The 13,606-nt window shown below is 35.6% G+C and overlaps 1 protein-coding gene across 10 annotated transcripts in view; it reads left to right on the top strand.

Annotated features, from left to right (window-relative positions):
* Positions 1-13,606, top strand: part of LOC128865117 (vascular endothelial growth factor receptor 3) — a 139,087-nt gene that overhangs the window by 77,434 nt on the left and 48,047 nt on the right. For all 10 annotated transcript variants that reach the window (XM_054105101.1, XM_054105100.1, XM_054105105.1 and 7 more), the window contains exon 2: positions 6,281-6,598. In XM_054105101.1, the coding sequence (XP_053961076.1) occupies positions 6,460-6,598 (139 nt within the window). In that variant the 5' untranslated portion in view covers positions 6,281-6,459. The remainder of the gene's footprint in view (positions 1-6,280; positions 6,599-13,606) is intronic.

Genomic DNA, 13,606 nt, shown 5'->3' with positions numbered 1-13,606 from the left:
CATTGAGTTCAAATGAGCCATTTCTCATCTTAGAAAAAAATTTCGTTTAGGAAATCACGGAAGCTAATGTGATGATACTACGAGTGTACTATAAACTACGACATCCATACATCCATGACTCGTGCTTAAGAAATTAACCCAATTAGAATTTCTTTTCTACTACAATATTACGTTAGTTAGATATGCATGTATGTATGTGTGAATGTTTATATTCACTCCATAAGCTCGTACAATTTTGATGCTCTAAATCTTAGTAAAATAATCGCTGCAGTTTTTTTCCTCTCATGCCTGCACCCAAAATCGAGACTTCCGTTCTATATACTCGTACTAGTGTGTAGCTAAAAGCTTGACAATGCATATAAATAACTACAAAGCCTGTTTTTTGTATCTGATGCATTAAAAGCTAATTTGAAGTTTAATTTGAGACGCGTGTACGCATTTATTTACATATGATTTACAATTTGTTTGTTACATTCCAACATTCTGTAGATACGACAGCGCACGTAATCAAATGTACCCGGCAAAGAAGAGTTGTACTCATATCATGCAGAACTAGTTTTCAACCAGTACGCAACCAGTTCCATACATCGACCAATGTGGCTGTGACTATAATTCATCATAGAGGCACAAATAATTTCTTACATTCAAGTCTGTTTTGCCCAATCTCTTAAGTTCCTTCAAGCTAAGGTGCATGGTCTTTCTCGTCTTCGGCTTCTTTGGGGGTTCCAGTTAAGCGTGCCTCATTTTCTCTTTCGAATCTCTAATAGTATTGACCTCTGCTGTCGTGAAAAAAGTGGGAAAATGCCGAACTTTAATGAGCGAATGTAATAGCTTTAAGTGACGAAATTTACATCCTTCGCGAAATTGGTGCTAAAGTTGTATTTATTCAAGTTATAATTTTTCCTCAATAATAGTTTTAACTTCCAAGCGGAAAAAATATTACTTTAAAAATAATCAAATATTTAGTTAAAAAAAATTATGTTAAATCAGCTAAGGAATATGTTATGGAGAAGGAAGAGATCGTTAGACACCTTCTCTGTTACATACTCGCACGGCCTGCCACTAGGTTTAGATACTTTGACCCATCGTTTCTAAAGGATACTGATGACCTTAGGGATATAAGTGTCAGCCAGATCAATGAGTTTGCACTTAAAACAAAATGGTTTAACGAGGTGTAGCAGATAAACTGCTACTGGGGTTTCACAATGGGTCGGCAACAGTCTAAGTGAGTTGATCTAGATACAGACTGCCACTTCTACCTAGCTACCTATGAATAAGTAGATATATCGATCGATTTTAAATTTACTTTTCGATTTCAGGGTTTTTGTGCTCTCTACTCATCACAGTATCTCATCCAAGTCCAGTTCCCTAATAAAACTTAAGATAGAGCTGGGTAGGTCTGAGCGCATATGCCTTTCTTCTGGCTGTAAATGGCCGAGATATCTCAACCTTCTTATGTAAATATTCAAAGAGCAGTTGGAGCATTCTCGTGAGCGTTCCCGTGAGCATTCTTAATTTATCCCTTGGAAGGGGTATGAGTTGCCTAAACCTCTTTTTATTGTACCATTTCAGTAAAGACTTCACCTAACATGGGCCCATAATTTGGTGCCAGTTAACCTCCCTTAGCTAGCCTCCTAAGCTTTTCCATGAATAAGTAAGTTGTTTTCTTAATACTCAATTGTTTTCATTTATTTTGCTTATGGGTAGCTATTGCTTGTAAACTTTTTGAGACCAAAAATTATATACCATATAATTTTCTCACTTGTACGTAAGTAAGTTGTACTAATAGTAAATGTTTGTAGGCAAATGCGTTAACGTAATGTTTCCGTTTGGTATTATATTTCACATATTACAAATGAAATCATATTCGCAGTAACCGATGATTCACATTCCAAAGCTTTTTTTGAATGAAAATTTCAGAAATTTTGATGACATATACGTAGTTGCCATGTATTGTACATAGGACACGTGCATATTTATCACTTCATATGCCATATTTCGTTACTTTTACAATAATTGACGCACTCCACTTTGTTTCTTTTCTTAAGCTGAGTCTGTATGTTTTCGCTTTATATATGTATGTATGGGCCCTATTTCACTCAGAAGGTCATTAGGACTGTCCAAATGAGCACAGAAGAGAAATAAAATAATTTTATAATTTATAATAATAAATTTATGGAAAATATTAAAGGATAATGGAATGAAAACTAGGTGTGTTTGAAAAGCTTACCAGTAAAGTTATTGCGATTATGAAGCAGAAGGAGCTGTAGAGCTTTGTTTACAGTGTATTGAAGGTTTCCTAATTTGGTCTGAAGTTAATCTAAATTATTTAGGAAAAAATCATATGAAACTACATTTACCATTAATTTTACCTAAAGAATTAACCACTAAATTAAATTTCGCACATTTTTGTGAAACATTTTAACCCAATATTTCTAGCCCTTGTGGGTCTTGATCTTAATTGTTTTCAATCTGAGTAATATGAAGTAGAAGTATGTTGCGCCGATGGAGGATTAAAATGTTTCACAAAAATATTTTTGGCAAAACTTTAATAAGTGTCGTCTCAAACGAAAGCAGTGAGAGACAAAAGTACCTCATTGATTTATTCTTGTCTAACGAATTCTGGAAACTTATTAAAATATGTCAGTGACCAATTGACCCTATAAACTTAATATTTTCTAGATTTTTAAAAATAAGTGTCAAAATGATCCTCACGTATAAGAAGTATTAGGTTGAAGTATTCCACAAAAATATGCACTATCAAATTTCATTATACGAGAGTCCTTTGAAAAGTGCGTGCAAAACTAAAACTTTTTTATTTTTGCTTTTTCTAGTTTGCTGATACCTTCCAAATAATAGGGTTTCTACGATCACCTTCTCGTTTTTCTGACCCGAGAGAGCCAAGTCTGGAGAATATGTGGGATGTGAAACGAGTTGGAACCCTATTCCCCTCAATTTTGCAACCACGACTGCTTAGGCGTAGGCTGGTGCGTCGTCGTGATGGAAAAGGAAAATCACCCAACTTCCTCGTTTCAAACGAATTCCAAACACAAAGAAATAAATCAGTTAGGCTGAAACTTGGAGTGTGTTCCTCACAGAGTTGCCACTAACTAAACATGACATCGATATGCACCAGTAGTGTCATCTCACTGACTTTGCACGAAATTTTCAAACGACTCTCGTAGACTCTAAAGTATTATATCATAGTTTTATACGAATGTTTTCGAAATAATTTAGATCAACTTGAGACCAAATTAGAAAACCTTCAATGCATTGTAAGAATTTGTTAACTGTGGTGAATGACTTTAAAAAACAAATAGTCCAGAAGCCTGCAGTTGTAGAAGTTTTTCTTATCCTCTCTATTCCGCTCTTATTATTTAGATCTGAAAATATTCCAAAAATGTGTATATTAATTCGAAATCAGAAGCTCCTTTTGAATATTTTTTGCTATTTAAACAGTTTGATGTTGTTGACAGGAGCTCCTGTTAGAATAACTGGCAGATAATTCACAATTTACTTAGGAATTATTCCATAAACCATGTAACATCTTGTGCTATATTGAATCGTCAGAGGCAAGCTGCCATTCAAACTATACTATTTAAGTTTAATGGCTCTTTTTTAATTTCTGGTGCATTCTAAAAGTGCATTCTAGTAGTGCTCCTCCACTGAGCTACAGGCACAAGCCGAGCGCTTATCAATTGGCCACCGCGAAAGACACTGCAGTAGGTTTAGGTTCAGATGCAGCACTTCTGGGTGGATGTTAGGTTAGGTTAGGTTGAAGCGATTGTCCTGTGTGACCACTCGGGCTCATAGCCCATTGTGATCCCGCGTGGGGAGCTTGTCCCTATCACTCCTAAAACCAGTGTGTGCTTTTCAAAAAATTTAAAATATCTCTGATTTCTGTTGAACTGAGATCTTCCAACTCATTAAAAAATTGTCTACCCAGAATAGTAAACCTGCGTCTGGATAGAGCAGGGCAGTGGCACAGTAGGTGCGAGATTGTCTCTTCCTCGTCCTCATCTAGACAACTTCTACAGAAGTCACCCATCCTTTGGGCGTGTCTACCTATTAGGCAGTGCTCCGTTATGGCTGAGATCATTGTGCAAAGACTTAGTTTATTTTGGCTTAGCAGATATTCTGTGCGTTTAGCATTTACAGTCGGCCACAATTGACGAGCGATTTTGCAGGTGGCTTCATTACGCCATCTTTCGTTTGCTTGGATGAGTAGCTTACATGTTTGTAAGGGTATCCCATGTTACCTTTAGATGAAATGACTCAGCCATCTCGTTAAGAGATGTGCGAAATTTCATGGCTACATTGGAGGTTGTCGACTGTTTTGTGAGGGATTTTATCGCCGCTTGGCTATCAGTGAAAATGTAGATATCATTTCCGGATATCGCATCACACTGTATCACTGTCGCGGCTTTTATTATTGCCATCAGTCCAGCCTGAAAGACACTACAGTAGTCGGGGAACCGAAAACTGAAGGAGATCCCCAGATGTTCGGAATGGGTGGATGTCACTGCGTACCATATTATTTAGTCTGACCCTAGATCAAGATCTTTTATGTTATATATATTAAGATGAGCTTAACAACCGCAGTGTAAAATGAGAGCACTATGCGCGGTTTTAAGCTCCACCTTTTACCTATAGCCTTTTCGCATGCGTATAGGGCAGTTCCAATCAAATTTACGATCTAGAATAATCTAACAAAACTTTACCTCGTTGGCAAGTGCAACATGTATTTAAAATTTTTTTGTTATATTTGTTTTCTTATATTTGTTCAACCACTCTCATGAACCAGCTATCCACAATGCAGAGAGCTTTCGCCCAGGACTAAAAAATGCTGATGCCCGATGCTGTCAATCCAATGTCCGTCCTCAAAGGCCATAAACTTACAACCATTATTTTGCAGTCTTGGGAGCAGACTATTTGCAGAAAGATTCCAGTGTAGGAGAGAAAAACTCCTTGAGAAGTTGAGGACACCTGAAGCAAAATTGTGAGAGTAATTTTATGTTAGCTGTCATGTCAGAGATTCGGCACCACAATTGCACCCCTCGTTTCACACGTAATCTTACGCCCTTCAAATCAATCGTTGTTCACACAACAACGGAGTAACGAACCAATGACTTAGTTAAATTTTTTCTCATATCACCAACACAATCTCAGTAATAATAATATTCTTAATATTTATATTTTAATGCAATAAAACTGTATATGTACATATCGCACCCTAAATACAAAAGGATCACAACTCAAAATGTACCTTCTTCTCAAATATGAACGAGACGTTATCAATAAAACGGTCCGCGGATGACATATGGCAAAAATTAATTTTTTGTGTTTTGGTAAGACTGTTATAAGCTTACATGACAAATTTCAGCGTGATATGTCACATAGTTTGTTTTCTGTGCTACTGTAAACAAGTCAAGCTCGAGTGTGGAAAATTTTGAGTTGTAACCCTTTTGTATTTAGGGTGCGATATGTATGAATGTAAGTATGTATAAGAGTTATAGATATGAAACAAACTGTTTTTAGACTTTTTAATTTCTTTTAGATTAAAAAACTGATTTTACCCACATAAATAAATAAAAATGTTTCGTTTCTCTCTTTTCTTTCCAGATATGAATGCATAGAATCGACTGCTGGCGATTTTCTTAAGAACAACATAAAGAGCAGCACTAGCAACACCAGCCCTTGCGCCAACAAAAGCAACAGTTTTTATTCATACCATATCTTTCAACTCGATATGTTTAATCAATTGTTCCATGCATATATATGTATGTATGTATGTGCATACATTCATAAACACAAACATAGAAATGAAAGCGAGCATAAAAAAAGTTGTGTGATAAAATATAAAACTTTTTGCTGCTCTTTCTTGTTGTTTACAAAATTTGATTGAAAACAAATACTGGATAAGTAGTCGTTAAAATGACTTGGTCACGTACAGTGCGAGGCGATTAAAACGCGCAACATTTGCGAAATAACAAATATAAAAATAATTATTTAAATTAAAATAATAATGCTAAGTGTGTAATATTGTGTGTAAACATATTTACATATGTAAATTGTAGAAATTTTATCTACCAATAATTGTAGTCGCATGCGGCTTACATATCATTTTTAATATCCAGTGAAATTAATACAAATTAAAGTGTCTTCGTTAGAGAAGTGTCAGAAAAGTATTTAATTACACAGTTAATTGAATGCTCATGCTTACGCATCGTTGCAATTTGAAAGTGGTTAATAAATAAATGAAATTTTAATTTAATTGCAGATCTCATCTCTTTATTGTTTTAAGATGTGATTTCATTGTTTGTATGTATAGCAAACCATAATACGTAATTGTATTGATAGAGCAAAGTGAAGAGCAAAGTGACGCTGCAAGTCTAACTTGCATAGTGAATAGTTTTAGTTAAAGAAATTTTATAATTAATCCAACAAATAAAAATTAAAATGCGACTTCCACACACGACAACAACACAAATATTTGCTTGGAGGCACCGCCGATTACTGCTTGGCTGGCTTAGCAATGCGAGTTTATATATAGTATTGTTGTTCCTACAACTACACGCCTTGTGCAGCATTGAAGCCGGTGAGTGGATTTACATACATACATACTTACTTAACTATTACATATTTTAAAAAGTCAAACACATTCGTTCCTACTGACTACTAATATCTAAGTGTATATTCAAACAGACCGATTAGCTCCAAATAGCATCAATGAGTTTGGTATTCACACAATAGCGTCAATGAGTTTGTTATTCACACACATACAATTTAGCTTATACAATTAGTAGATGGCAGCTGAAAGTGTCTTGTGGTGTGAGGAAAATCAAGAAAAACAAAACTTTAGAATTTGATACCTTTAGTCATCGCAGGCTAAGCTGCCGCTGCACGTGTCGCAATCAGACTGAAAGGCTCGGGCTACAGGATTGACCTCAATTACGGACACTCAACAAGTATTCTTAGAAACTTTGGGTTCATCCCCTTGGCAACTGGTCAATACACATCCTTGCTTAGTCCAAGTGGAACATTCACCACTCACATTCTGTCAAAGGAAGAATGGGCGGGGTGCAGTATTTGACGGCAGGGCCTGGTGAACCTGTTCGCGGATGGTTGGATGGAATGGTTGGCGGAGGAGTATTCTGCGAGGAGCTGGTAGTCAGACTCAAATTCAGGCTACCGGGGCACTGCAGTGTATTCCAAGCTTGATTTTCGAACTGTGCTTCTCTCTTGGCAAGCATTTTAATCCCACCCTAACCTAACCTAATCTAACTTTAAAATAATTTTTTTAGTTTATAAAGAATATATTGAGCTTTACTAGTCAATACAATCAAGTGTTGATTGCAGGCTGGCTTTGTTCAGAAAAATGGGTAATTTGCTAACTCTACAAAATTTGAGATGGCACCAGTTGGTGCTCCTTGCAGCATTAGAAGAAAATGCAGCTTACAGGTTGTTGTGGAAGGTGGTAAAAGAAATTAAAATACAATTTGTTTATTAAAGACTTTTCTAGATTATATATTTATTTATTATGGAGTTTGCCGTATAATAAAATTATCTTTATTATATAATTTGTTTTACTTTGCCCACCATCCTTAATTAGATTTTTTTTTTTGTTTATTTGATTTTAATGTCTTTTGTTTCTTTTAACATTTTGTTCTACTGATATTTTATTTTCTCATTAAACAGACGCTGAGTCTGAGTCCCTTCACAGAGAACCGAAAAGAATCCGACACAAATTTATTGCCAATTAAGTCTTTATCAAATATTAATTTGCAATTAATAATTTGAATTTTTGTATGGTAAATTGTTTTACAATCAAGGCTTAAATGTTATTAATTGCCAATTAAATGCCTATTTGAAGTTAATCTAATACTTGTATTAATTTTTTTGCTTTAACTCCTGCTGGAGCAGGGGCGTCTATCTTTATCGTAGGTATCTTTAGGAGTCTTTAGGCCTTTTCTTTTCACCAACCGATAGCAAGTGGCGAATAGGTGAAGCAACTGGTATAAATAAACATATCTTGCCAACGCTGGAATATTGCTGCCTAAAATTAGTGTGTTTGTAAAATAGTCAATTATACCAGTGCAAATTTTTCGAGAGATAGCGAGTAGAGAAGTGGCGAATAGAAGAGGTATTTTCATTCAAAAGATTTTTAGAGGTGTGTTATTTAGCCTACCGTTATTCGACTCTGAGCGAATTTGGCAGAATCAGCTGATAGGCTGAAGTCACTTCGGATGTATGTATTTAACAAAATTTAACCTGGATTAGTGATATACAAAAAAAAATCAACCAATGACACCTCGTTGCCATGAGATCCACGACTAATTGGACAAGTGTGCGAATATGTGTGATATGATTGTGCTAGTTTTGGCTGGCGATAGGATTATGTTATTGATGTAGGAAAAAAATCAACACGACGGGAAAATCAAAAGAGAATTCGTAATGCTGAACCAACAAAAGTATCCCTGTACGAACGTGGTTGAATGAAACTCTCTCGAAAGAGAATTGGTAGCATTGAAAATAGTAGTTAAACTGGTATAATAAAGTTTAACCATACTCGCAAGCGGCGAATCTTGCACGATAATTTTGTTGTTGCTTTCACATGCAAATTTTCCGTCAAGCGAACAGAGGTCAAACATAACGAGTAGAGAAGTAACGAATCCTAGACTACTTTCAATTTAGAATACACTGTTGAATTGAGTAGATTGATTTTCGATCCTGAAAAATCAAGTTCAATATATTTCGAAATCACGAAGAGCACACGTAAGTGGGGCATTTCACACATTGTTCGTTCTGAATCTGCTTGAAAAAAATAATATTAAATATGATAAAATATATTAAATGATTTAATGCAATGATATTTATAATGCAAATACCTAGTAGAGAAAAAAAAAATTAATACCTTCCAAAAGAAACGAGTTCCCGCAGTGCCAAATAAAAAACACTGCGACAGAACTGACGCTCTCAATTCTTCTTCTTCTGAATTGGCGCGATAACCGTTTACGCGATTTTGGCCGAGTTTAACAAAGCGCGCCAGTCGTTTCTTTCTCGTGCTAACACACCAAGTGAAGCCAAGTCCTTCTCGACCTGATCTTCCCAACGCAGAGGAGGCCTTCCTCTTCCTCTACTACCACCAGCTGGTACCGCAGCGAATACTTTCAGAGCCGGAGCGTTTGTATCCATTCGGACGACATGACCCAGCCAACGTAGCCACTGGATCTTTATTCGCTGGGCAATGTCTATGTCGTCGTAAAGCTCATACAGCTCATCGTTCCATCGCCTGCGATATTCGCCATTGCCAACATGCAAAGGTCCAAAAATTTTACGCAGAACCTTTCTCTCAAACACTCCAAGCGTCGCTTCATCGATGTTGTCATTGTACAAGCTTCTGCGCCATACGTTAGGACGGGCATGATGAGAGCCTTGTAGAGTGTTTGTTTTGTGCGTCGAGAGAGGACTTTACTACTCACTTTCCCTACTTAGTAGCACTTGTTGGCAAGAGAGATTCTACGTTGGATTTCAAGGCTGACATTGTTATCGGATGCGGTACTGCTGGTCTGTTAAAAAAATTTACCAAATACGGTCAATACAAACCATGGGAGTGAAAATAGATTTATTATTTTTTTTTTTTTGGAAAAAATGAATCAAATTTTTGTTGTTTATTTTTAATTCTGTTTTAACTTGTAACATGAAAAAAGAAAACAAATTTATATTTTCAAAACTTTGTATTAATCTAATCTGTAAAAATAGAAATTTCTTTTAATAATCCCCATAATATTTTACGCAATCCTGATTTTTTATTCTATTTTTTCTACTTTTGATGGATTTCTGTATTTTTGCTTTAAATATGTGAATGTTTGATAAGAGTAGTACCTTTCTTTTAAAATTGGTCAATATCGCTCAAAAGATCGAAGCTCTAGTTGATAGTTGTTGTTTTTTCTTCGACACCATTCAGTAAGAGCATATTTTTCAGAAACTCATTAAAATATAAATCTGAATTCTTTGGTACTGAAACTGAACGCCATAACTTCTTTACAAATATTTATCATGGTATTACAAAGTCATTCCATGTAATGCTCCGAAACGGAATATATATTCTTTGCAGGAATAATATCTCTTCCCTGATAGTGTCGAAAAATCTATTTTACAGTACACATACATATGTATGGACAGATGTGTGTAAGTATCGTCATCCATGGCTGCGCACGCATTTCTGTTATTCAACAGCTGCTTATGCTCGTAAGGCTGTTTGCATAGCTGAATGGCAATTTTTTTTTGCTATTTTTTATACTTACTTTCTTCTAGTTTCTGAATATTTTGCATGATACTTCAAGTCGTATTTTCTTATTTTTAAGATGTAGGCACTATTTTTGTTAGACTGCTCTCGAAGCTACAGGTTGTCTTTGACTTCAAGCATACCACAATTTTTCGAATTGCTTTCCTTTATATGTACATACATACATACATATGCACTCTTTGAAAAATGCCTCTTCACATTCCAATCTAAAATTAGGCGCCAGACTCCGGCATCTAAATCACTTAGCACCAATTAATTTATGTAAAGATGTAATGCTAAGATTTATGCCTCATTGGTGTAAAGTGTTATTATTAGTAAATAAAATAACAAGATACATAGCACTTATAGATGTCACTTTGGGAAAATTTTACGATAGTGAATGTTGTATGTACACATGTACGTATGTTTGTAGGATTATGGTCGCTTCCTTGCAGTAAAACCTACTATGTAATTCTGAACTACCTTACTACCAGTTTGCTTCAAAGCTGAAGTATCATAGTACGTCTTCTATATATTTTCAGTGCCACCAACTGGTATTTTTAGCAAATCCTACGAAATATCAATCATCAGTGCACGAATCGCTCAGCCTCTTCATTTCCATTATACCAAAGAGCTACTCAGTCTCTACATTGGCATCATGCCAGTTTATGAACTAGTTCGTTGTAAGCACCAAAAATTCTAGTCCACTTTGTGGCGAACATCACCAATTTCGGACGAGTTGGAAAATAAATAAATATTGAAAAATTAAAGTTGCAAAAAATTGTCCTATGCATTTTTTATTTGTACAATATATGTATGTATAAAGCCTTTGAATGGATACATTCTTACAGACTATGTAAAGCTAATGTTCATAAATATATATATATTAGGCCGGGTCGATTTGTGGGGAGGCAAAAAAATCGTCCATTGCTCTGTGAAAATCATATTCTAGGGATCAAAATAAGAAACTTTGCCGAAGGAACCATACCTCTAAAACGAATTCTGATGTCCCCCAATTTGGGGCGAACTTTTAGTGTCTTTTGTGGGGAGGCAAAAAAATCGCCCATTGCTCTGTGAAAATCATATTCTAGGTATCAAAATAAGAAACTTTGCCGAAGGAACTATACCTCTAAAACGAATTCTGAAGTCCCCCAATTTGGGTCGAACTTTTAGTGTCTTTTGTGGGGAGGCAAAAAAATCGCCCTTTGCTCTGTGAAAATCATATTCTAGGGATCAAAATAAAAAACTTTGCCGAAGGAACCATACTTCTAAAACGAATTCTGATGTCCCCCAATTTGGGTCGAACTTTTTAGTTTCTTTTCTCATGTAAAGGCCAAAAATGGTGATATTTTGAAATGATTGTATGGGGAACCCCCCAGGGGGTCGGTCATACATTTGGACTCGATTGGAGCACTCTAAATGGGTCAAGTGGGATTTTTCGTTCGACCCAAATTGGGGGACATCAGAATTCGTTTTAGAGGTATGGTTCCTTCGGCAAAGTTTCTTATTTTGATCCCTAGAATACGATTTTCACAGAGGAATGAGCGATTTTTAAATCGACCCGCCCTAATATATATATATATAATTGGCGCGTACACCCTTCCTGGGAGTTTGGCCAAGCTTCAGATATTTTTTATGAGCAGCTTTTTCATGGCAAAGATACACTCAGCCTCTGCTATTGTCTGCCGAGGGGCTGTTGGAAAAAACTTTTTCTTCATTTTGGTGTTTCACCAAGATTCGAATCTACGTTTCTCTGATTTCCGAATGGTAGTCACGCACCAACCCATTCGGCTACGGCGGCCGTCGTATAATTACATTACAATATTAAAATACCGTACAATAATATAATAATTACTAAGAAAAAACGACTGAAGATGATTGACTAAGACACCATACCGCCATATAAAATCAGCGCCAGAAGAATTAAAAAACAAATTTAAGTCCGCACATGCCGTGAAATCGGTGCGATCACCCCGGAATTGGTTCTCTAGAAGCAGATTTTCACGGCTTTATACAGTCGAAGATTCTTATTGGAAACATTAAAAAGGACAATCAATAGTTCCAGTAATGGTACTAATAATAAATGATCACCATGGAATAGATATTCTGCTATCAAGTGTTTTTAACTCAGTCAGTAAACATCGAGAGAGGTACGATGGTAAAGGTTCAGCAAAGTTTAAAGATCGGAGCGTAAAACGAGGAAAGACTTTTTAAGCTTTCTCAACCCGATTAGAAAGACTTATAATGTACGGTAACAGTGGCATACTCTTCTCTCGATCTAAAAAATACTTAACAATATTTTGAGAGAGTGTAGGGTACAGAACAATTTTGGTGTACGAATGGTAGCATCGAATCTGACAGTGTTATGTTATAGGTTAGCGTGGCTAGGGAAATTCAACTTTGAAGCAAAAATAACGCCGAAGTCTTTAAATAATTCAACGGATTGCAAGGGTGAGCCAGCAATACTGTACGAAGTTTGCTAAGTATTGGACGATTTAGCAAATTTTACATGGAATTAATTAATATATGATATTTGCTTACGTTTAGCAACCAACTATTTAAATAGAACCAATTTTGGACATTGTGCAAGTCAGATTACAACTTTTCAGAGTCACGAGCACTTTTAATGTAATTTCGCAACTGGTAGAATTCTAGCCACTCTTGAACTAGTCTGTCTTCTTTTACAATATCAAATTCCAGTTCATGAACTAGAATGTCTACTAAATAGTGTAACTTTTCACTGCAGTGTTGTGATAATGTTGTTCATGTATGTATATATGTATGTGGAAGCGTCTAAGTAATTATCTCTCAGTTTACACTTGCTCCTTTATTGCGCCAATAGATGCCCTTACTTGCTTTAGTGGAGCCGCCAGAATTACTAAAAGAATAGTAAGAAGTATAAAAATAATTATCTACATATGTATAAGTACATAATTTACATTCACATAAATATACATACGTACATACATACATGTAAGTGCCTGATAGAAAAACATATGCACGTATATTAGTACGAGTATGCGCGAATATTACAAGTTACAATCGTGTGAAAATGTTTTATTTTATTTATTAATTTTTTTATTATTTTTTTTAAATAATCTAGTATTTATTGTTCAGTTGCCTCTTCCCATTTTGTAATTCTCTCATCTTCACAACTTGTGCAAGCAGCTTTGTTGTTTACATTTTTATTTTATTATTCTCTTTAGCGAACTTTAAATGTTCCTTAGGGCATTTGTTTAATTGATGGACGTCTGCTACTTGTGCGCATATTTAGTTATTAATTACTTGCTACATTGCATACATACTCGTATATTCACA

This window comes from Anastrepha ludens, chromosome 5 (assembly GCF_028408465.1).
Source record: "Anastrepha ludens isolate Willacy chromosome 5, idAnaLude1.1, whole genome shotgun sequence".
Taxonomy (NCBI): Eukaryota; Metazoa; Arthropoda; class Insecta; order Diptera; family Tephritidae; genus Anastrepha; species Anastrepha ludens.
Note: the sequence above shows the minus strand (reverse complement) of the source record. Positions and strands in the feature narration are given on the sequence as shown.